We start from the raw sequence: 25,022 nt of genomic DNA, 5'->3' as shown, positions 1-25,022 counted from the left end.
AAAAGGGTGGTTTTTAAAAATATCCCCCCCTTTTTTTTTTTTTTTTTTTTTTTTTCCAGCAATGGAGAAAGCACAACTTGAAAAATCACCCATAACCCACACATTTTCAAGATCAAAGTAGCTTCCAGAAGTATTTCAGACAAATCAGTGAAGTGTTGACTTCCATTTTGTCAGCTAGACTTAAGAGCCTTCAGCTAGGAAGCAGAACAGGGCCAGACAGGCCACACTGCTGGCCCCCTTTCCTACAGAGCCAACTCCCTGCACATGTGCAATGAGCTGACCATTCTTCATCTCTTCTTAAGTTTTTCCTGAGATCATAAGCAAGGTCACTTCCAAACCCTAAAGTAAATATTGTTATGATACAGTCTGCCGAGAGATTCCTCAGCTATTAGTCAGACTTTCAATAGAAGGCTCCCTTCCTAACGGGGATGGTGACACTCCTGCATTCTTGAATCATGATGTGCCTTTGTCATTAACTCCCAGGGCTGTCTTCAGGGTTCCCCAGCAAAGATTGAAGCACATGTCTGGCCATTTCCTCTATGCCAAGAATGAGTCCAAAAGGAACAATGCATTTTCTTACTTTTCTATAAAATAGGGTCATTGATATTTGCTTTGTTCTTGCTGCCTAAAGGGGAATGATTACCATCACACAGAAAGTGAGGACAGAACCTGGCCAACCTTACTATCCATGTATTCACGGGGCACACTTGCTCCTGGCTGGGTCCTAGTTGCCTTTTTCCAACACTTCACAGAATAAGCCGCCACCACCTCCTGCTGCCACTCCTGTGATGATGGTCTCCGTCCCATCTCTCTGAGCATTAAGAATGAGTATGGCCCCAGAGAAAGCAGATTTCACAGCCTGAAACTTATTTTATTCGTTCTCCTGGTTTTCCCATCCTAAGAACACTTGCTCCTCAATCATGTGTAAAGATAATCAATGTGCCCTTTTATTCTTTATCTCCCCAAATGGGGAAACTTTTGCTCTTCCCTTTGAAATACCACCAGTGGCATTCTCAAACTTATTTTTAGATGTGTGGAAGTGTTCCAGACAAAATCGATGCCCGGTACAGATAAAACCCCGAATGTGTTTATCGTGGGTGGAAGAAAACAGAATGTTTTCATGTGGAAGAAGCGTAGCCATATGCCTGGGTGCAGTATGGCTTCCTTTAATCTGGAAAAAAGAAATGAGTGCTGTCGATAATAATATGCAGATGTCCAAACCCAAATGAGGACATATTGCTAATTAGCTATATTGTTAGTATGTTTTAAGGAGAGAGGCTGCAGTGACGTTAATTATAATCTTTGTTGTTTGTTGTTCAAAGTCTATGAGACCAAACGCATTTCTAATAATATCTTCTTTAATATCTTCAATAGGAGATTCCTGGTTTTCTTCTTCTTCTTTTTTTTTTTTTTTTTTCCTTTAGATTCCCACATAAAAGCCACATTAGGGGTAATGAGGCCTGTAGTCTGAGCCTAATTAAAACAAAATCTAACTAGGCCCATAGCCCTCATTATCATCAACTAGTACTTATTGGGTGCCTCTTGAGCTTTTGGAATTGGGGGCTGTGGGGTCTGGAGATTGCAGATAGGGCCTGTTCTTTGCCCTCCAGAAAGTTGCCATCCAGTCTGCCTCCAAGAAGTCTGCCTGGTTGTGTTAATCTAGGAGTTGTTACCATAGCCCTAAAAAAGAAGAAGCACTAAAACTAACCTAGACAGCCACAGTTTGTTACTATGGCTCATCTGAGAAGTCATGACGTATTTTTTCATGTTTTTCTATGTAATAATGTATCATGACTTTCCTGAAGACCCAGCAGTTTGTGTATCTTTTGGAGGCTCAGAGTGGTCAAATCAGCCCTACTTTTCACACACTAGCCTTTGCTTGGTGTTTGCAGCATAGGGCAGGTGGCTATTGGCAGACTGGGACAACGATGTTCTCAGTTTGTTATTTTGCCAAAAGTGGATCCATTTCCCATTTTTATACTTGACCTTCCCCTTCAAGGGGATCAGCCTATTTGCCCTATGACCTGGTTATCCAAAGAACATCCTTCCCTTTTCCTTCTACTCATCTGCCTAAGCCAAGTGACCAGCTAAAGGACTGTGGTCATTCTGACCACTTTGACCCTTGATGTGGATGTGGTAATCCACTGTGGTCACAAGGACAGCCCAATTTAGGAGTTGTAGCCATGCAATGGCTGGACATCCTTCGTTTTGAACCAGTGAGGTATTCAGTATAAAGCACATGAACAATTAAAGCACCTGAGTTTGTCATCTCAGAAATTGTACCCAACCTATAGATGGGAGATTTTCTCTTCTTGGCTCTTTTCCATAGGGCTGTCCTAAGAGTATTCAGACCAGCTAATGAGGGATCCCAGTACCATATAGCTTTAGCAAGCCTCCTAATGACCCAGAGGATGCCACCAGGGAATTGGCAGCCTTGTAGAAATCACAATGTCGTATGATAGAAATCTCTCCAACCAAAGGCTGGTGGGCAGAGAACTCTGGGTGGTGGGCCTAATGTTTACATTATTTAATTCCACTATCTCATCCCAAGATAGCAGAATGGCTCTGATAGGGACACCCAGCTACAAACCAGGCCCTTTCTTTTTTCTCTGTTCTTTTCATCTGCTTCACCAGCTTAACCTTTAATCCCAGCTCAAGCATTACTTTCTCAGAAATACCTTTCATTTTAATACTAATTTTCTGGATTTTTTTTGTTTGTTTTTGCCATAAGGCACATATGCTCTCTAGAGAGAGGGGGAGGGAAAGTGAAAAATCACCCTGCAGGGGGGATGGCCACACCACGATCCCTTCTCCAGTCTCCTCTTGGGATTTTTGGCATGCATGCACATGTACCAGGCATGATTTTCAAGCTGCCAGATCTGGGACTCAAACCATGGTCAACCATGTGGGAGTACAATGCCTTCACCACCAAAGTACCTGCTGGTCCCTTAATACCAATTTTCAAAGTAAGGAATACAATAATTTTTCTGGCCTTCTTTTGTGAGTAGCATTGTAGGCTCATGGATTTTCATAGATTTGATGTGCATCACTTGAGTACAATTTTTTTGATATCCAAATTGTCCAATCAGTAAGGAAAGGGGGCTCTTCAAGCCAGCTCCTGTATTCTTTCACAAGAGCCTTATTTCTTATTGAAAGCGCCCTTGCTTCCTGACCCAGCAAAGCATCGCACACTCATCTGTACTTCCCTGCTGCAGCCTTGGACTCTTTTTGTACAAGGAGCTCTAGTTCCTTTCAGTGGAGACAAACTCTTTTAAATCTGGTGGTAGTATTTAAAAGAAATATGACATTATACAGTGAGCAAACAATTTGAGAAAGGTAGTGTGTGGGTGTGGAAACAATAAGTTTGTGTAAATGTATGCCGAGGGTGTAGGAAGATTTCAATGGGATATTAGTAAAGTTAGCAGAGCATTTTACCCAAGGTCAAGGTGCCATTGTGACATTCACCATGGTGTTTTATTAAATGCCCTGTCAGAATGTCTATCAGTTGAAAATTGTGTTCAATTGCCAAGAATAAAAAACTCAACGTAGACTTACTTAGCTAAACAGGGCTTTTTACTTTTTATTGCTCTAAAATTAGGATCACAAGAGGGGGACTGGCCTTATGGCCTGGTGGTTGAGGGAGCCAGATACAACATGGCCAACTGCAGTTCAAATTCCATACACGGCAGTTTAAACAACACATTGGGTGCATATGCATTCATGCTCAAAATCCCAACAGGATGGAAAAAATAAAAGAGAAGGGATTGTGCCATGTCCACACCCCACCAGGAGGAGCTTATCCCTTTTCTTCTCTCTCTTTCTCTCTCTCTCTCTCTCTCTCTCTCTCTCTCTCTCTTTCTCTCAAACACACAAACTCTCTGAAAAATTTTTGAAAAGAAAGAAAAAGAAAATCACAAGAGGGACCTTTACACCTGGTGCCATATTAATGTTAGCATTAATACAAGACATTCCAGAACTGCTATGCTATCAGCAACCAGCTCTCTTCACCTTTCCAGTCAACCACCCTTATGGTACAGCCTTCATCCTCATGTCCACCAGCTGCCTCATTTCATTTCCTGCTTTGTGTGTTCATTTCAGGCAGAAGAAAGTGGAAGAGATAAAGGGAAGCAAAAGGCAACACAGTATCTGCCTTCTTTTCAGCAGTTTTATCCAGCACATTCCACTTACCCCTCATTGGGCAGTGTTGTATCTCAGGGCCACCCCCATCTACAAGAAGTGCTGGGAGATGTAGTTTTAGCCAGGACCATTGCCATGTAGAACAAACTTGGGTAAGAAAAATAGGGAAATGGATATTGGGTAGATAATGGTAGTGTTTGTCGCCGCACTGCCATCTAAAGCAACATACCAGTCTGCGAGAACATGGTGTTTTATTACTCTTTCTATTTTAGATGAGAATAAGTTGTAAAATAATGGGGGACAGGAGCCATGCACAGGAAGTTGCTGGATAATTTGACCAACACAGACCACTGCCACAGTAGGTAAATGGGGATAAATGACATAATAGATTTACTTTTTTTCCTTTTTTTGGTAGTCACTGTTCTAAAATTAGAGTAACAAGAGGGAACAGGGGCAGGTGCTGCAGCATTGTCAATGTTAACTCATGGATTAAAAGATCAACTCAAAGAGGGAACCAGCAGTTAGCGTAATGGCTATGTCGCTGGATTCCCACGTAGTCGACCATGGTTCCTGTCCCGGACCCGGTGGCTTAAAACTCACGCCAGGCGCATGTGCGTGCGTGCCCAAGATCCCAAGAGGAGAATGGAGGAGAAGGGATTGCGGCATGACCATCCCCCCTGGGGGGTGATTTCTCGCTTTCTGTCTCTATGTCTCTCTCGTCTGTCTGGCGAGCGCACGCACCCTACAGTGAAAATCTCTCAAAAAAAAAAAAAAAAAAGATCAACTCAAAGACAGGTTGTGAATAAAGAAATACCTTCCCGAACTAAGCCCCCTCATGTCACCTTAATTCAGCTAAAATGACTGCTACTACAAATTGGAAATAATGGCAGTGTTTCTTTTCTTCTGTTCTGGGACTCTTCTAAGTTATTGTCTTCAGTGAAGAGTATCTTAACAAATTACAGACTTGGTATTTAAATCTTCACTTTGAGAATCACCCTTCCAGAGAAACTTCATTCTGTTTGAATACATTTTTAAGTTTAATTATCTATTTCAACCTTGAGTGACAGAGACAGAGAGAGAGCACCCCCAATGGGATCTCAGGCTGAGATCACCTGCAGCTTTCCTGAGCCCAGAGTCCATGCTCAGCATACTCTGGGAGATCTCCAGTCTCAAACCTAGGGCCTTTGCATGTGGGACAGCTTTGCAGAGTGTCACATTTTACTGTCCCACCACCATTCGCCGACCCCCCCCCCAGGATAATTTAAGTGGGACACTCAAGTGAACTCAGTGATAGTGAGAGTGATGTCTTCAGCTGTGATCTCTGAGAGATCACAGTGTGATCCTTTGAGAAAAGGTTTTTTGAGTTTTTGTTTGTTTGTTTGTTTTTTATTGTTCTCAGATCCTGTCATCTGCCCAAGACTTAAAATTTAGGTTATCAAATAATGGCTAGTTCAAAAATTTGCTATTGAGCGAATAAAATGGAGTTTCATTTTACATAGGTCATTCTTAGACACTCTTCCTCTTTTGCTAGAGCTTCCAGTTTTTGAACACTTTGGGCCATGCCATGGCAGGGAGCCAAGATTTCCAGTTAAATATGTTTTGAAAGCAGTGCAAGGATAATTCAGATATTCTGAGATTGTAATTAGTATTTCCTTATTGCTTTTCATATTCCAAATATTTTACAAATACGGAGCCTGTGTCTAGGGGGCAGGCCAGTGGGGGAGAGATGGAGAAATGCCACAATTGTGTGCATAACCCAAGCCAACACATACTTTAGTCCCAGTGTCTGAGTATTCCCGGCAGAAGTGCTTGTGGCCTGACTTGGCCAGCCAATGGCCCTAACTCTACACTCCTCTTTTCATATCATTAATCACAACCAAACCCATTATCTTCACCATCTTGCTGAGAGGGCACAAGAGCCTCATCACCTGCTCTGCTTTATATGGGGGTCATTGAGCCATAGAGAGTTGAAACAGTTTGCTTGGTCTAAGGCTACACCAGGACCACTTGGCACTGGTGGATTTCCTACCAAGAAAAATTAAAGAGTCAGATTGAGAAATCAATCAGATTTAGTCTGCTTTTCAGACATCTAAGCAAAATGTGAAATAACAACAAAAGTATATTTCCTCCCTCTTCTAAAATAAAAATTTTAGTAGCAGAAAAGTACTTCATCAAAAGGGTGAAAATTTTTCATTTTTAATCCATGGGACAGTAGGTCTGAGGTACTTCAATGAAGTTAGGGCTTGGTTTACAAGGATCTCAAAAACAATTGAGACACAAATCCTGGTCCTCGTCTGGGACTTATATTCCTGAATCTTATGCAAGAAATTCTCCATGAGAATAAAATTATGATCCCTAATACCACTGGGGAAGTTTTAGAGTTGAGGATCTAGGTAGAAAAGCAAGGAATAGTTGCATTATCTTCCCTTCGAGGTGTAACAAAGAGATCTTATATTGAGAAAAGACTTAGCATGCTTAGCATGTGATCTTTCTCTTGTTCTCTGTCTCTCTCTTTCTCTGCTGTACTCAAAGAATAATACATTTGGCCTCTGTTGCATTGAGCAATGCCTCAGAATGCCAGAGCAACTCCCTCTACACAGATGTGCCAAGAGACAAAAACCACAGCAGAGAGGTGGCGGGAAAGGTGAACAAAGACACTGCCCCTGGACACATTTCCTAAGCAAAAAGAAAAGACAAGCAGACACATGCTGAGAAGCGGCCAGCTTTTCTCTCCATCACTGCATGTTTTGGAGAAGGCAGGCATGCTCTCCATCTCAGTCCTCCTCCTGTCCTCTTTGAACAATTATAAAGGTGATCTTGGTTTATTCCTCAACCTCATTCCCATTTAAAGAGATATAAAAAAATTATTCTTTCCAGTTAGCTTTCTAAGCAGACATGTGTCTGCTGTGTATGTCTTATCCTGGGGTAGTTCTTGACCTTGAGTGCTCAGAGTCAGGAGTGTTTTGATAGCAGATGTAACCCCTTCGTTGGGTCAGAGGCACTGCGGCGGGGGGCAAGGAGTGCGTGTGGAGACAGTATGCTGGAATATACACTCCCAAACCCCCAAACATGCCCAAGAATAACAGGAACATTAACCACTGTCCCAAATGCTGGTGAAATTCTATCTTCATGTCTCTCTCCACCAGTAAACATGAAAATGCCATCCCTGATGGGATGGAGGAAGCCTCTAGTGAGAGGTCTAGGGAGAACCAGAGAGAAGGGCTGGCGGGTTTGGGAAAGGAGTCCAGTAACTTCTACATTCTTCAATCACTTGAAAATTTTCCCCCAGTGACAACTAAATAGAGACATTTTTCACTAGCTGAGAAAAACAATGAATTTGCACTTTTCAGAACAAAAGTTTTTTGTTTTGTTTTTTAGCAACACTCATCTCTTTATTCTCACCTCATGAGGTTTTTTCTTCCTCCACTCCACATCAGCTTCTCTGGCCATTCTGTTGCTCAGAATAACCACCCCAGGACTGTCTTATTTGCTGTTCCCTTTGCTAGAATGTCCTTCCCTCAGGTCATTGTGGAGTGCCTCCTTCTACTGTTCAGATATTGCATGAAATGTTTCCTTCTCAGAGAGGTGTTTCCTGGCCACCTTCTATCATTCCCATCTATCTTTGTTGTCTTAGCAGTCACCACTCTCTGATCTGAGTATGTGTGTGTGTGTGTGTGTGTATACATTTATATACATTTCTTGTTAATTTCCCCCAACTGGATGTGTGCTCCAAAAGAACAGTCTTGTGTCTGTCTGAATCATTGCTGTATCAACTGTACCTAGCATGTAATTGGCATTCTTTGACTGATTGGATAAATGGATGAATGGACAAAGGTAGAAAGGGATGGATGGATAGATGAACAAACAGGTGAATGGATAAATATAAGTCATGTTTATCTTTATTAAATATTTTATCAGCTTCGTCAGATCTTTGCTTCATGATCTACCTGAAAAAATTAACCTACACTCTAGGACTGCAACTAAGCCAGAGTGGTTAATTGGTTGACCTTCTGAGAATGAAAACTTAATTTAGGTCCAGTTTTCATGACCTAGTCTCCTTTAAGATGACATGTTTCATGCTTTGATGCTTAACAAATGGCCCAATAACTCAACCCTCAGAAAATTCCCAACTAGCATTCTGAGAGAAGTTTTCTGATGATTTGGCTTTGCAAAGATGGAGAAACTAAACTACTAGGGTAGCAAAATGATTTGGGAGTACCATGATGGCTTAATTCTAGTCACAGAAATCACCCTTACCCTTGAATTTAATTGACTGTAACAAGTGGCATCTAAAAAACAAAAAACAAACAAACAGTATTCTATTTATTTTCTTGCTTTTTGTTTGTTTAGAATAACCTCAACGTGGAAAGTGACTCTACATTAGAAACCAGTTTTCCTCTCTCCAAAGAAGCACCAGGGGAGCATCAAGACCACCAGGCTGCACACCAGCCCTTCCCCAGACAGCGATTCCAACAAGAGACTGGGCAGCCTTCATTGCAAAGAGATGGTCCTACATCTTTTCTTCTTGACCTTCCAAACTTTCCAGACCTTTCCAAAGCTGATATAAATGGGCAGAATCCAAATATTCAGGTAAATCTTGACAGTTACAAGGTAGAAGAAATGAAACCATCTATCATTGTTTTCCGATTCCAAAGGAAACTATTGTGTTATTTTTCTTAACTCTGATGAATCCTCCTTCTTATCATGTTACTTACATATTCAGTGTCACACTTTATCTGTGCAATACCCTCGATTATGAGATACACCATTATTTTATGAACCACTCTAAGAAAGAAAACACTGCTAGTTAAAGTATGATATGCTGAGGATTACAAGAGACATCCTGGTGTCAGAGACATTGAAATGTAAAAACAGAACAGAACAAAGTAGTATGTCCTGAAATTAATTAAAGATGGGAGCTATAGAAAAGGATCAATCTGACATGTGAGGAGACTAGGCAAATTATGGCATGATTTTTTAACATTCTGGAAGACACTCTCACCTTGGAACCAGAAATTTCTTCAAGAGATGACAAGCTTCAGTTGCATTAGAGTGCAAATTAGTGGTTTAAAAAAATTGAGAAGAGGAAGGAAGATGAAAACACACAAGTTCCTAGGGAAGAAAGGAATATATTCCACTAAGATGGGATTGGAAAGAAAAGAGAAATGGCAGGGTAGAGAAAGGGTTCCTGGGATTGAAAGTAATCACACTCATCTACCCTGAAATAGTACAGTGTACTTTGCAGGCAAAGTTGATGGGATTTGCCCCTCACAACATCCTCATAAAGGAGATCTTCAGTGCTATAAAAATGTAACATTTGGGAAGTTTCTATTAGGTTTACCCAAGGTCATATGGCTAGTAAATAATAGTTCTATGCCTTAAATCCAGGCTCTTGGGATACCAAGAATACTCATCCCACCAATCTATGTTTCAGAGACAAACTCCTCATTCTGAGTGTCACTTGTATTCCCTCTGTTTCTTCTCAAAGACTGACCTCTTGATGACCAAGGGAGGTTTACTCCTCTGGGCAATCTAGCCCCTGCCTGGATATTTTCTATCTTCTTATGCCTGCTTCTATACCTCTTATTTTCAGCTTTCCAGTTCCTTTTCACCTGTGTAATGGGAGCAATTCCTCCTCCTCCTCCTCCTCCTCCTCCTCCTCCTCCTCTTTCTTCATCTTCTTCTTTTTCTTCTTCTCATTCTTCTTCTTCTCCTCTTCTTCTTCCTCCTCCTCCTCCTTCTTCTTCTACACCAAACATCTTCTTCTTCCTCCTCCTCCTTCTTCTTCTAAACAAAATGTCAATTAACTTACATGGAAGAAAGTTCTTGAACTTTTTCATGGAACAACTGATCCTTAATTAAGTTAACCACTTCTCTCCTGTCCAGACCAATGTTCTCTGAATGATACAGTTTTAGATCAGGTTTCCTTAACCAAAGTTGTTCTGGTCATCATATCAGTGTCATAGCATCTGATGAATATTACCAAGTATGCAATGCAATTAGAATGTATGAACTAGACCCTGCTGTATATAAAATATTGCCTTAGGCAATGGAAATAAAGATTTGAAAGGTCTGTTCCCTCCAGAAAATACAAAGTGGTAAGATACCAGCTACCACGTAAGACAGCACCAGAAGGGCCATGAAAACAGAGGAGGAAAAGCACTATGTTCCAAGGTGTACAGATCTCTATCAGTGAAAAGACAGGGACAAAGCTCTGGAATTGGTACACAAGTACAAAATGTTTGGAAGCTACTCTTTCACAACCCGTGTGCAGAAATCACTGCATGGCCCAAATAATATTTCTGATGAGTCTTGTATTGTTTTAAATGATGAATTGGAAAATCAGCCCTTTGGCTCCAGTGCTTCCTCTCCAGGCACAGGCACATGGCTGTCTGATAAAGAGCAGGCGATACACTTGGGGGAGGTGGAGATTGGCAGAAAAAGGGCAGGTCAGTCTCCATGTCCTTGCTTGGTGCTGCTCGCTATCACCCCTGCATCTAATGCTTATAGATGTAGATGCTACTTCCAGGACCAGACAACCCTTACCCCAAGGGTGCTTAGGTCATCCCCCAAAAAATCTTAAACTTGCTGTGGCTAATATTTGTTTCCCAAAGGCAGAAATGCCATTGTGAGACTTAATGCTAAAGACCAAGTCTAGGAATACAATAGATTTAATAATTACTAGTGTAAAATTATGAGAAAATGCCTGGATGCAGGGGAATAGAAGGCTGCAAGGAGAGTGTTCCCTTTGTTTAAAAGTTACTAGGTGGGCCATCATGTGGTGCAGTGGTTATGGCAACTAGATCCCACATGGCTGACTTCACAGTTGGAGTCTGAGACCCAGTGCCTTGAGAAACATGGTAGGTGTGTGTGCATGCATGCCCAAAATCCTAAAAGGAGGGAGAGATGGAGAAGGGATTATGCCATGACCATTCTCCATGGGGGGTGGGGGCTTTCTTATCTTCCCTTTTTTCTCTCTCTGTCTTTCTCTGGTGAGTACATGTGCCCTGTGACACAATTAAAATAATAATAATAATACTGAGTGCTTCATGTTCTCCCTAAGAACCAAGTTTTAGGCAGAGTTTTTCAGGATCTCTTTTCTGTCTCCCATATAAATCCCTTAATTTGGAAATGCTCATCCTTTATCCAGACTCCACTTGGGTCTCTTTAAAACATTGCCTACATGTTAGAGAAGAGCAATGGTGAACAGGCAGTTGGCATCCACAGAGGGGGACATTCAGATTCCTCTTCCAAAAGAAGAAAATGGCAACCAGGTAGTACTGACCTCTTGACAGCCCCATGACAGATTGTGCAGGAGCTACAAGCTCCACAGAGCAGCCAAGATTATCATGTCATTTTTGGTATTCATTTTTCCACATAATAAGCAGTATCCTTTCACAGACTAAGAAGCAAAGAACACTTTGAAACAGTTCCACTTGGCTTCCTGATAGGAAGGGTACTGTCAGAGGTACCAGGTGTGGAAAGAACTAGAGTGAACTGAGGGAGCAGAGAAAAAAATGTATGGTGAGCTGGAGAAGATGGGGGGTAGGTACCACACTGGACTGTGGGTGCTCACAGCATGTGAGTCTCTCTGGCAAAACCTCTTAGACTTTTCTAAAATGCAACTTCCCTGTGAACTGTCACAGAAGTGTGGTGACAGAGAGAGTACAAATGGAATGATCTGCCTTCCTTGCCTCTGAGAACCCAAGTCACTTGCTCATGTAAACTTAAACGAGATGGAAAGTCATTATCAATGCATTGCTTTCACTTTGTATTGCTCTAACCCATCACAGGAACAAACTTACTTTTTTGTTTTGGTCTTGTTTTGTTTCCTTTTTTGTTTGTTTGTTTTTTCGTTTTTTTGAGAGAGGTTTTTGCTATAGGGTGTGTGCACTCACCAGAGAGACAGAGAGATAGAACACGAGAAATCACCACCACCCCCCCTCCACACACACACACACACAGGGGTATGGCTGTGCTGCAGTCCCTTCTCTTCCATTCTCTTCTTGAGATTTTGTGCATATGCACACACACACTCAGCAAGTTTTAAGCCACTGGGTCTGGAACTTGAACCGCAGTCAAATACATTCAGAGTCCAGTGACATAACTGTTACACCATCTGCTGGTCCCAAGAACAAACTTACTTCTAAATGGTACTTTCCTGAATGCTTTAGAGGATTGGGTTATTTCTATGAAGTCCTCATCTTTTTCTCTTTTTCTTGAGTTAACAGCAAATATCATTGTAATTGTCAAGAACAAAGGTTTCCCCCATGGCTCTAAATATCAGGGTTATTGGATCTGAAACTAATGTCCCCAATCTGGACACCATTCAGGTCAAAAACTTCAAAACACTAGGCCAATACCCCCTCTCTACCCACTCCCTAGTGGGGTGACTGCTTATGCTTTGCCCAATCCTTGTGCCTGATAACCTTCTGTAGGCAGTACAGAGGGATGGGATGGCCAACATTTTATTGATATGATGACTTGTTGGCTCTAAAGCAAAGGAAATTGAGCTGCATTTCTGGCCTTCTGTTTCTGGAAGACCGCAAAAGTTTAGTATTGGTCACTCAGAAAGTGGTTCAAAGGAAGAATGAATCAGCTGCTGCCTCTGAGAGCCCCAGCCCTATGTCTGCTTATAAGTAGCTGAAAGCATGCACACATGCACACACACACACACACACACACACACACATACACACAGCTAGCCCCATGCACCGCTGCACTTGAGTAAACTAGTTCCCTGGTGGTCCTTTAAAACACAAGGTACTTTCTTAAAAAAGGGTGATGGTTTCCGTGTTGGCAGCCTTCACCCATTCCTTAAAGCACTGTTCTTTTGTTGAAATCCACTGGTTTGACACAGGCCCGATTCAGCCAAGCAAACAGTACAGCTGGTCCTGTAGGCCTCGTCAAAGCATTTTCTCTCCCTGGGTAGCAGAGTGAAGACAGGTGAAGGGCACATCAGTGGGTCTGCTTCCGCTGCCAGGGCGTCTGGCCTCATCTGCCCCCTTCCCTAGCAACCTGCTTTTTGTCCCCCACCCCCATCTAGTTATCTAGCTGAAGCCAGGGAATTGGACAGGAATTCAACACCTCTCTTTCTGAACTCTCCTTCCCTCCAAGCCCTGGAAGCATTTCCCGTGCTTCAGGGCTCCTGCAGAAACAGACTGAACCTTTCCAAGGTGACATTGCTAAGCAGGTGCAAGGAACCACATTCCCTCTTGGGCCTCTTGATCTTTAGAGTGGGAAATTCTTCAAAAAGCCCCAACATCTGCCTCTGTGGGGCATTCTTAGCCCCCATAAGTTAGGTAACCTCTGTCCCAATTAAATCGGACTGCCCATTTTAAGATGGGCTTCAAGCTGTGGAAGTGAGTGGAAGACAAATAACAATGGGCAAAATAGAAATACCTCCAACTCCCCAACCGAATCTCCATATTAAATACAAGAAGTTGGATTTTGTTAAAAAAAAAAAAAAATTCAAGATAGAAAGTAGATCCCCAAAAACAAGTCAGATTTAAACATTAGTATGTCTGGCTGGGTTTTTGGTCTGCAGCTGATGGTCAGATAGCAAAGACAGAAATCTCTAAAATAAACTCATTATTAGGCTGACTGAATCCATTTGTTACTACGGTAGCTATTCTCAACCAAATATTTCTCTTTTCTGGATCAAGCTAAGATTAGCCTTCATTTCAGCCAATATACTTATTTCTTTTCTTCCATTGAGAGGGACTTAAAAACAGTTATGTAAAGGCCTTCTTATTCCTTGCACAAGACTTAATTACATGGCCACAGGCCTCTCAAGTACCACAAGATAAAATCAGATGAGTTGGCCAGGGCTATGCATGTTGTATGCACTTCTACTTCTCATTTCCTCTCCTCCTTTTTCTCTAAAAACCTTTTGGAATAGCAGGCCTGGCTGGGTAAGAACCAAGAAAATTCTGTGTCCAAGAAACAGACCCACACACCTATGGGGACAAGCCTACAGCACTCAGATTCACATGGGGCACCGCTGCAGATAATAAGAACTGTAGAGTCAGACTGACCTGGGCTTGATATCTGACAACACTGCTCCATCATCCAGACTTGGCTTCTGTAGCCCTATGCAAGTTACATGCCCTCTCTGTGCCTCAGTTTCCTTTCTGTAAAATTGGAATGATAATGTTACCTATGAGTACCTATGTAGTATAATACCACATGCATGAGTCGGGTAAAGGTTCATGGAAAGGGGAGAGCAGGTGGCTGGTGGTTAACATGCTAGACTACCACATGGCCATGGTTCAAGTCCTGAACCCAGTGGCTTGAAAATAATGCCAAGCATATATGTATGTGTGCATACTCAAAATCCTGAGTGGAGAATAGAGAAGGGATTGCAGAGGGCCATCTCCCCTTGGGGATGATTTCTCACTTTCCCTCTGTTTTTATTTCTACATTGTCCTCCACAAGCGTATGTGCCCTGTGGCAAAAGCCTAATAATAATAATAATAATAATAACAAAAATGTTGAAAAGTGTGTATTATGGAAATAACTATGCATGGATTTCAAAAATGTGAGAGTTGGAAAGTGGCTCAACAACAGAATATGATATTCTGTAACGCAGACCCACATGAAAAGGTTCCAGGTTCACTTCCAGAGAACTCCTTGAGTATTCGAGGCACACATGTCTATGATCTGGGGCTGGCAGAGGCAAGGGGTAGAGGATGGTGTGAAGACCCTGTTGGGAGTACTGTGTCTCTGTCTCTGTGTCTTTTATGCTCGTAGAAGAAATTTTTTTAAAAAATTAAAACAAAATAAGCTCATACTTTCATTTCCTTTTTTCACATACTTTTTGAAGTCCCCTCATGTAAGCATGGTTGTCTGGGAGTAATAAATGAGTTCATCTATATGAAGCACTTGGTACGAGGTCATATATATGGTAGACTTCCCAAAAGTAGTAGACATCAATGGTGATACTAGGGATAAAGACAACAGAGAAAGCATGTATACAAGCAACAGAATTAAAAGACCAAGTTCTGAAATCAGCTCTACAGTTTCCTTACTGTTTACCTCAGAACTTGAATTCTCCAAGTCAGTTTCTGTACCTAAAAACTGGGTCTATGTTGCGAGGGCAGGCAATAGTGTTTAGGTAACATGGCAAGTCTCAAAGCTGTAACTACAGTTAGTTGGGGTTGCCACTGTTGCCTTTCTCTAGAGCATGTGTTTGAAAGGATTTCATATCTTCCTGGTATATTCTGTGTTCTTTTCATGCCAGTTGACAAAAAAAGAGGGATGCAAGGTCTAGATATAAAACCTTTGCTGGGAGCAGGTCCCTAGATGTTCTGTACTTTTGAGGAAATCACTTTTCTCTAGGAAATACTGGCCCACCCCGACCCAGTCTCCCAAACTCACAGGCTTACACAAAGTAAGAAGACCCTCCTGAGTTTGAAGAACAAAACTTCTGTGTTCCCAGAGGTATTCACGTATTATTAGTTAGACTGAGAATTGTGTTCTTTTCTTTATGAAAAGTGTTTTTCAGTGCAAAAATACCTTCATTTCTAATGAAAGTATTAACTGTCAAGAGAAGGAAAAGTGATCAAGATACATAGGATCTTATTTTCGTTTCCAGTTTTGGAAAGAATTCTCCAAATTGGCACCTATTTTAGACTCTTCTTGGAGCTGAAGTGATTCTGCCAGAAGTTAGACTTGGACTTTTTGAGAGTTCCCTTTCTTTTACTATCTTGACTTGGGATGTGGAAAACAAATATACTAAGATACTTTAATTATGTGTATGAAGAATGAGAAAGCATAAGATACTGAGTCTTCATCAGCTTGGAAATCTGTGCTCCCTCCCACACGACAACTCATCACATTGATCAGTGTTCAAGACATATTTATAGAAGTGTTCTATAAATGTGGAGAACAACAAGAAATATATAACTGATCTTCACCAATTGACAAATCCTTGCTTCTACTCATTAAGTCTTTTTAATTAGATGCCTATGAAATTTCAGGCTCCAGATTAGATTTTTTCTTTTGATATCAGCATGAGGTTTCCACATTGTTAACTTCGGGGTGGGGCTGATCCTAAGATCTATTTGTTTTTTGTTTTGTTTTGTTTTGTATAATTCAGTTGGAGCAGTGGCTACCCATTAAAGGGAGAAAAAGAAACCTCTAAGCTGTTGAGATTTAGTCATTGATATAGTTTTTGGAGTGAATTCATATTTTGCTACTCATGGCCTGGCCAGGCAACAAGTCTATTTTGTTTGGATCTGAGGAGCAGATTGGGGGAAGAAAAATCGTATTGACGGTAATAGTTTGAAACATGAAATTGTTTTTATTCCCAGCTTGGAGAAATTGCAGGGCACGTTTTGTTTAAGCAATCTCTTTGACTCCAGTCAGAATACAAATGGAATACCAAGACTGTTGGGCACATTCCCCCTTATCTCCTACCCAGAGACTGATTTCATTACCATAATTGTGGGCTTACTTGGCTTTTGGCAGCCTCCTTCCTCCAAGACTGTTCATAGCCTTGCAGACAATTGTTGCAGTTCAGTTGTTCTGTCTGCAGGCAGAGGGAGATGGAGCTGCAGAAGAGAAAGATTATGTCTCCATGGGCAGAGCAGTGCCCCATCACTAGCCAGCTTGATCGTATACCACCAAGCTGTGTGATACTTCCATCACTTCTCCTTCCAAGGTTTTGTGTGAGTCCCAGTTACCATTACTCTCTAGTGACCATCCATTCCAGCACACAGCAACATACAAAATGCACAATGTATTCTTTTTCTTCCCTCCCCTTTGTTGAAGGAAGAGAGGATTACTAAAACCCTCCCTTATTTTTTATAAATATGCAAGGAAAGCCTATTGGGGTAATTGTGGTGGCAGAGGATAAAGCTAGTGGTGCCCTTCTAGGCATCCCACCAACAGAAAAGACATGCACTTGGCCTGCCACAGGCTGTGACTGGATTTGAAGGCCACCACCTTGACCATGTGTCTAGACCACACTAAACCATGGCCTGGGCCTACCTTTGGCTGGATAACTTCCTCTGAATGTCAAAGTGAGCAGAATTCAAACCTTCTCATCCCTAACACAAAAGGAAGGCGCTATTTGTTTCAGGGATGGGCACACCCCAGTGCAATTTGGCAGAGCACCTCGGCAAGTCTCTCAGATGTCGGGTTAGGGCAAAACTGGAAAGGCATCTGCCCAATACATCTTGCGCTGATTACTTGGAGTGCATGTTTCTGATTCATTTGCACATAACTCATCCAGGGGGTGTTGCAAGAACTATGTGATGGCCAAAGGAACCCAATGAGTCTTTTATTATGTTTTTTTTTTTAAAACAAGTTTCTCTACGTTGATTGTCTCTTGGAGCCAAGAAGCCGCATGCTTCCAGCCTCATGACAGACTTCAAAACTAGGCTACATAAATCCAGGAGCAAGTCCTAACCTTGGCCTGGGACCATCTTCTCTGTCCCTGAGGTTGGTTGAGGAGTGTGCAGACTGAGTCTAGATTGTGGGATGAGTGAAAATCTTTGCTTGGAAAGCCTGGTCTCAAGGACCTTGTTATCCTCTCTCTACACACCCTGTGGCATCCAGCCCCACCTCCATGCCTGTGGCCTCTTGACTCCCTCAGTCTCACAAAGGAATAATACCTCTATTACTATTTGAGACACAGCGTGGCCAATTGGTAAGAGCAGGGCTTCTGAAGCCAGATTCCCCATGTTTACCACTTTCTAGCTCTGTGATCTTAGGCAAGTTTAACATCTCTGTGCACCAATTTCCCTGAAAGTAAAAACCCATCCTTTGCTCTCTAGCAACCAGCCCAAATGTAGTAGCTTGAAGCAATAACAATTAAGTTGTTTGTGGCCCTGCAGGTCAGGAATTGAGCAGGGTTTAGCTGGGACAGCTTGTCTTTGTTCCATGTGGTTTTGGCAGGAGAGGCCCACCAGGGGCCAGATGATCAAAGATGTTCCCACTCATACTAGTGGGGCCTTGGGGGTGGACATTGGTTGGTTCTCTTCCACATGGCCTCACTCTTTAAGTGATCTCCACACATGCAGGGATCTGGGCTGGAATTCCTTACATAACAGTAGGAACCTTCCAAGAGAATGAAAATGGACCTCTTAAGACCTGTCACAGTGTCTCTCCCATTCATTCTGCTGGACAGAGTGTGTCACAGGCTAGACCAGATGGAAAGAGATGGGAAATAGCTGATACCTCTTGATAGACAGTGTGGCACACATATACAAGGACAGGAGGTGGCTTGTTATGAGGATTAAACAAATTCATATAGCTGGGACATTTAAGTTGTGCCTGGTACAGAGGTAATATTCAATAAGCGTTGTGTTTTATTGTGATTATTCTTATATCACTTCAGAAACACATACAAGGGGTCTTTAAACAGTTTATGTAAAATACATATTATGAAAAAATTATGCATGGATTTCAAAATGTTTTGCACCAAAATAAACTCATACTTTAAATCCGTTTTCATGAATTATTTTTAAACAGAGATTTTTGCTATAGGGTGCATATACTTGCTGGAGAGAAAGAAAGAAAACAAGAAATCACTCCCTAGGGGAGATAATCATGCCCTGACCCCTTCTCTATTCTCCTTGCAGGATCTCAGGCACACACACACACACGCCCAGTGGGACTGGCACCATGGTCGACTACATAGGAGTCCAGTGACCTAACCATTATGCCATCTGCTGGTCCCAATTTTCATGAACTTTCTGAAGTCCCCTCATATAGCATATGTTTACTCCTTGAATAAAGTCTTCTCAAAATTTATTCCTCAGTAAATCAGGGGCCCTAGTGATGGATGAATTGTCTCCTCCCAACTGGAAACCATATTCCCTCTAGTTATTTGGGCAATCCCTGGATGTTTTTCCTTCTGCATCGCCATCAGCTTTCCTTCATGACGGATACAGCCATCATTTCCCTCTGCTCTCTCAGACTTTCTTCCAAGGGTCATGTAGCTTGGAGGCTGTTAGCTCCACATTGACCCTGGCCTGTTCTGAATTCTTCAGGTCACCATAGAGGTGGTCGACGGTCCTGACTCTGAAGCAGATAAAGATCAGCATCCGGAGAATAAGCCCAGTTGGTCAGTCCCATCCCCCGACTGGCGGGCCTGGTGGCAGAGGTCCTTGTCCTTGGCGAGGACAAACAGCGGGGACCAGGACTACAAGTACGACAGTACCTCAGACGACAGCAACTTCCTCAACCCCCCCAGGGGGTGGGACCGTCCGGCCCCAGGCCACCGGACTTTTGAAACCAAAGAGCAGCCAGAATATGGTGAGTCTACCACACAGTATAAAATTGGTGGGGAGAATAAATGAGGATGATGAGGCCTAACCCAGAGCCAAGCAAAACCCAGTTTACAATATGTGGCTTCTGGTCTTCTGTGAAGCGTACTTCATAAAGGCTCTGCTCCACAGAAGCCCCAAGGAGGCACCAGCAGCCACATTCTTCTGGAAAGACTATAATTTTAAAATCATACCAATTATCTTTGGAGAGAATATTTTAGAGATCTTTAGAGTCCTTTTTTCCCCAACAAATTTTAGTTTTATTTCTAAAAACGAAGAAATTACCAAATTAACCTCTTTATTATTTTTAATGTAAAAACTCATATTGAAAATCAATTCAGTGAAAGAGATGTGTATCACTGCTCTCTTTGACCATGCACTTGTGTCAGTTTTGTTAGTAGCAATGGAATCGCCCTTGGGAATCCACAAACACAAATATCACAGGTTGTCAAAGTAAGGGACCTTACCCCCAATTTCAAGACCCCAAGATGGGAATTCCATTTTCTTATAGTTTTAGAATAGAATAGGTGAGGTAACAAACAACTTCCACATTCAGTGACTTAAGGTAATAAAAGTTCTTTTGGGGATGGGAAACAGTAAAAGAAATCAGCTGCCCTCGGTCATTCAGAGATGCAGCCTGCTTTCATTTTGGAGCTTCACCAACTGCCGAGGCCTGAGAGTTATTCCTCTGAATGCTCTGTATCTTGCTGGTAGCCAAGGACAGAGAAGAGGCTAGAGAAGGCATAGATGCTCTCGACACCCACAGCCTAGAGGGTACTTAAATTCTATTCTCCCATCTTGGTCATGTGGCCCCACAGAGATGCAAGGGAAGAATAGGAAATGTGTGGTGTATGTCCAAGAAAGAAACAGATTCAGCAAGCCTTGGGCAGTCTTAGTGGAGAGTCAGTCAAGAACTTGCTGTGTTTTCTTGATGTACCCATCATCATGATGTTCTTGTGGCTTCATCATCAGCGCACCATAGAATAGGCAATGAAGATGACCTATCTTGTACCATTTGCACTCTCACTTATTCCCTCATTTTTTAACAGAAAGACTAATTGTATGTGAGGTAATTTCAAAATGTTTGTGGAAAGATTGAATTAAAGTATGAGTTTATTTTGGTGCAAAAAAAATTTTTTTTTAAAATCCATGCATAGTTTTTTCAGAATATCCATTTTCTGTGAACTTCTGGAAGACTTTTTCATATTGTCATATTAATAGATGTTTCCAGGTGACTTCCCAAACAACAAGACATTTCTTTCCAGCCCCATCATTCATCGTGTAAACAGCATTTATTAAACAAAAGCATGCTTTATATTCAACACTATGCTAGATGCTGGGAATACAGAAATGAGCACAACACTAGTCCTTCCCTAAAGAAGGTCTCACTCAACTGTGGACAAAGGGAGAAAATGAACTGATACAGCAAAATATTGGGTTGTCAGAAAAATCATGGCATATTTTTACATAGAAAACCATAGGAAAAATACATCATGACTTTTCCAACAACCCAATAGAACCATGAAGGAGGTACACATCAAATGTTGGGGCACCAGAAAGAGAACACCATATTCCTTCCAGCCAGGAGGCTTATGAAACTGTCACCTTTCCCAGGGGAAGTCCAATTTATCTACGTTCAAGAGGAAGGACTACGGATATGGATAGCTGCCAACTTTTCTATTGTACTCATCCTACGCTAGCCCTCTTCAAGGCAGTTCACGTATATTTGCCCATTTAATCAGTTCTCTAGGCAGATACCCCATTTTACAGATGGGAAAACTAAAGTCTAGAGAAATCAAGGAACTTGACCTGAGGGTGAAGACCTGGAATTCATCCCAGATAATCTGGTTCCAGAGTCTGTCATCTTACCCATCATACTGTTCTTCCTCTCTGGGGAAAAGCAAGTAGTTAAGTTAGTAGAGTAGGTCCAGAAATGCCATGTTTACGTTGTGAAGGTATGAGTGGGAGGAAAAGATCTGTGCTGTTGGACAAGACAAGTCCAGAGGCTCCCTGAATGCCAGCCCGACATTGTACAGGGTTTGTGTTTGCCCAGCCCACACAGAACACTGTTTCTGAGAGTGGGGTTCAAACACTTAACATCATGGCTTGTGCTAATGGAAACATATCATGTGATGATGGTATAAGTCAGCTTCCCTGTGAAAAGTCTGTTTTTGAGATATTGCATTTTAAATACCATGACATAGATGCTTCAGGTATCTAGGGAAAAGAGAGAATCCAAATAATTATCTTCTGTTTAATAGTAGTGTACCAGTCCCCAAATTATTCAGAATAGCTTTTTTTTTTTAGAGGTTTTTGCTATAAGGCACGTGCACTCACCAGAAAGACAGAGACAGAGAGACAGAAAGTGAGAAATCACCCCCAGGGGGATGGCCACATTGCAATCTCTTTTCCTCTATCCTCCTCTTAAGACCTTGGGCATGCACACACATGCCTAGTGAGTTTAAGTCACCAAGTACAGGACTCAAACCCTGGTCAACTACATAGGAGTCTAGCAACATAGCCATTATGCTAACTGCTGATCCCCAGAATAGCTTTTTAAAGTTTATCCTTTTTTTTTTTTGCATGAGTAAGAAAGATGTATGAAGATAAAAGAGAAAGAGACAAAGACAGCACCTCCAACAGGGTCCCAACAATCCACCCCCAGCCTCCATCCTGCCATGGATCACAAACACACTCATGTTTGGCATACTCAGGGAGACCTCTGGACTTGAACCAGAAACCTTCCCACGTGGGACTGCCTTGCAGAGCATTGTGCTTTACCACTACACCTCTGCCTGGGCCCCATAGGCCTATTTTAATAGAAGACTTCACAGGGCTATTTTCTGGATGTTTTTTTTCTTGTAATGTTGAATTAAGGCCACATAAGTGACTACCTTAAAGGACAGAGGCCAGTTGAATCTGCTGGAATACCAGAATGTAGAACAGGATATAGCAGGAGCAGGTAGACCTCAGATCTAATCTGAGCTCTTTTGAGTTGGAGCTGTACGACCTTAGGCAAATGCTTCAACCTCTCTGAGCCTTGGGCTCTTTATTCATAAAAGGGGAATGTTTTCACCTACTTTGCAAGGTTATTGTAGGAGTTATATCAGTGTGTACAGACAAAGCAGCTGGTTAGAGCAGGCCGTTGATAATTGGTAGCTACTCTAGTCTGGGATTAGTGGCACAAGGTTGCTGGTGGCCAAGCTGAGGGACATGCAAGTCGCTTTAGCTTCCCCAATGCTATAACTGGCCCACAGATCTCTATTTCCCCATAACTATCTGATGACTACTCTAAATTTTCAAATCACATCTTTGGAAGCTCATTCTCAAGATGGTTGTTTTCTTTCCGCCGTGACCTCTTTGATGTCATAGACAGAGACTGTCAAAGCACCATATAAATGTTCCCGGGAACTGTATTTTCCTGTCATTGTTGTTATCTTGCTGATCGCTGCTGCTCAAATTCATTTTCTGTTTTGAGTGATGCTCCCTGGTAGGTGAGCAAATGAGAACAGGTTTATTTTATTATAGCAGGAAGAACTACTGCCCTCAAAGCTTTATCCCAATTAGAAGTTGTCTTTCTGTCCTTTGAACACATTAAAATAATAGAAATCCCCAGGAGGAGGTCTTTGTCAGTAAGTTGATCTGGGCCCCTGTGTTTTTGAGGCTTCAGGGTAGTGAGCTGACACACACACCCTTCCTGAGGAGGTTGTTTCCGTTTATTGCTAGCCTTAAAATGAATGAGTAGGCACATGGCACGGAAGTGTCCTATGCCTAATTTTGGGGGACCCATATAAAACAATTTCAGAAAGGTCATGGGTTTTTAAGCACTTTAAAAAATAAACTTGTGGAGAAAGCTACTAACATGAATTATAAATACTTGATGGTTCCAGAGTATCGTTTAGGGAGGATTTCATGATGTATTTGTAATAGTTAGCTTCTGCTGCTCAAGAAACCTCCCCTAAAATTTAGTAGTGTCAAAGAACAAGAGGGTATTCCCTCATGAATCTATGTGTTGTCTGGATTCTTCGGGTCTAGGTTGGGTTGACTGGGGCTGTGTAGTCTAGGTCTATGATGGAGCCCCCACTGGACAGCTGAGGTGCTGAGGTGATTGGACCTCTCTCCATCTGGTTTCTTACCCCCAGGAGGCTAGCCTGTGCTCTCACCTGATCAAAGAGATTCCTATAACTAGAGAGGGCAAGCCCTGATAGGTAAGCACTGTTCCAGCCTCCGCTTGCCTAGTCATTACTGTTATCCCATTGGCCAAAGCAAGTCAAATATCTCAGCCTGGAATCAGTAAGAGACAGGATAGATACGGGGAGAAGGGTAATGGGTGCCATTTTTCACATTCAAAAAGGTTTATAGGAAAATATAATTATAGATTTATCTTGGTGCAAAAAAAAATTTTTTGAAGCCCATGCAGTTCTTTCATAAAACACATTTTCTATGAACTTTTTGAAGACCCTCATTGTAATTATTATTCAATAATTTAGCTCCAAGAAACCAAAACATAACATTTCCTCACATAGCAATTTCCATATAAGCCTTCTACTTCAGTTTAATGTTTAATATTAAAACCTCAAAATTCAGGGATGCCTTTTCCCAAAATTAGTTCTCTACATTACTGTAAGGGAAAAGAAAGGCTGTAAGAAATTTCTGGGTGGTTGGGGCCACTTAGCTTTTGCAAAACCAAGAAGGACACCACTTGGAATTCCTAGATGGTACCCATGCTACAGATGACATGAGATCCATCTATGTGATGTAATAGGTTTTTTCTAACTTACCTACTTCCTTTTCTCTATGAGTATAAAAACATAATCTTTACTTACAACTTTATTTTGTTTCCCTTTTTTAAAAGAATTACTTTATTAATTTTTATATTATTTTTTAATTTCACCACAGCAATACAGAGAACAAGAGAGGGAAAGTGAGAAAGCAAGCTGCCAGGTTTGGGACTTGAACCATGGTCAGCCAGATGGCAATCCAGCTGCTTTAACCACTATGCCACCAGCTGGCCCTTTTTTTTTTTTTTTGTTTGGCTCCCTTTAACAAAATCTGGCCTTGGTGCTGTGTGCAGGGTGTGATTGAGTGTATACACATGTGCATATTACACACTGCACCTGGAGGTTCCCAATGACACATGTGCAATTATGTGGTTGTTTAAGACATCTCTGGTGTTTTCAGTAAGAGGACCTAGAGATCACAGACCTTGACATTCTCAGGGGGAGTAACCACTGTTCCTTCCTCGGTGGTTTCTCCCACCAGAAGCAATGTTTCTCTCCAGTCGTCCTGGGTTGAGATGATAGAGAAGAAGGAGGCCAAATTCCCTAACACAAAGCAGGAGTTTCAAACATCTGCTTGGCTGTTTGGTTGGAAAACCATTCCATAGTAGAAAATCAGTTTGGAAAAAATTCTTTTTAAGGGAGGGGATAGGAATGGATAGGGCCCCTGGGAACAGGTAAGGTGTGAGCAAACTCTCTGCTCAGAGTTAGAGAAGAGGACACAAGCATGAAGCACCCCACCCCACTCTGACTCTGCGCCATGTAAACAACAGCCTGAGAGGCTGGCATCGGGCCCAGGCTCAGGTAGAAACATGTGTGCACTGCATTCCTG

At 42.0% G+C, this 25,022-nt stretch overlaps 1 protein-coding gene across 1 annotated transcript in view; it reads left to right on the top strand.

Moving 5' to 3' along the window:
- The window catches only part of ISM1 (isthmin 1), an 84,938-nt gene that overhangs the window by 45,950 nt on the left and 13,966 nt on the right, over positions 1-25,022 (top strand). The window contains exons 2-3 of the mRNA XM_006143658.3: positions 8,488-8,727; positions 19,137-19,401. Of these exons, the coding sequence (XP_006143720.1) occupies positions 8,488-8,727; positions 19,137-19,401 (505 nt within the window). The remainder of the gene's footprint in view (positions 1-8,487; positions 8,728-19,136; positions 19,402-25,022) is intronic.

The sequence above is a fragment of the Tupaia chinensis genome, unplaced genomic scaffold (genome assembly GCF_000334495.1).
Source record: "Tupaia chinensis unplaced genomic scaffold, TupChi_1.0 Scaffold000101_1, whole genome shotgun sequence".
NCBI lineage: Eukaryota > Metazoa > Chordata > Mammalia > Scandentia > Tupaiidae > Tupaia > Tupaia belangeri.
The sequence above is the reverse complement of the archived record's forward strand: the minus strand, read 5'-3'. Positions and strand labels throughout refer to the sequence as shown.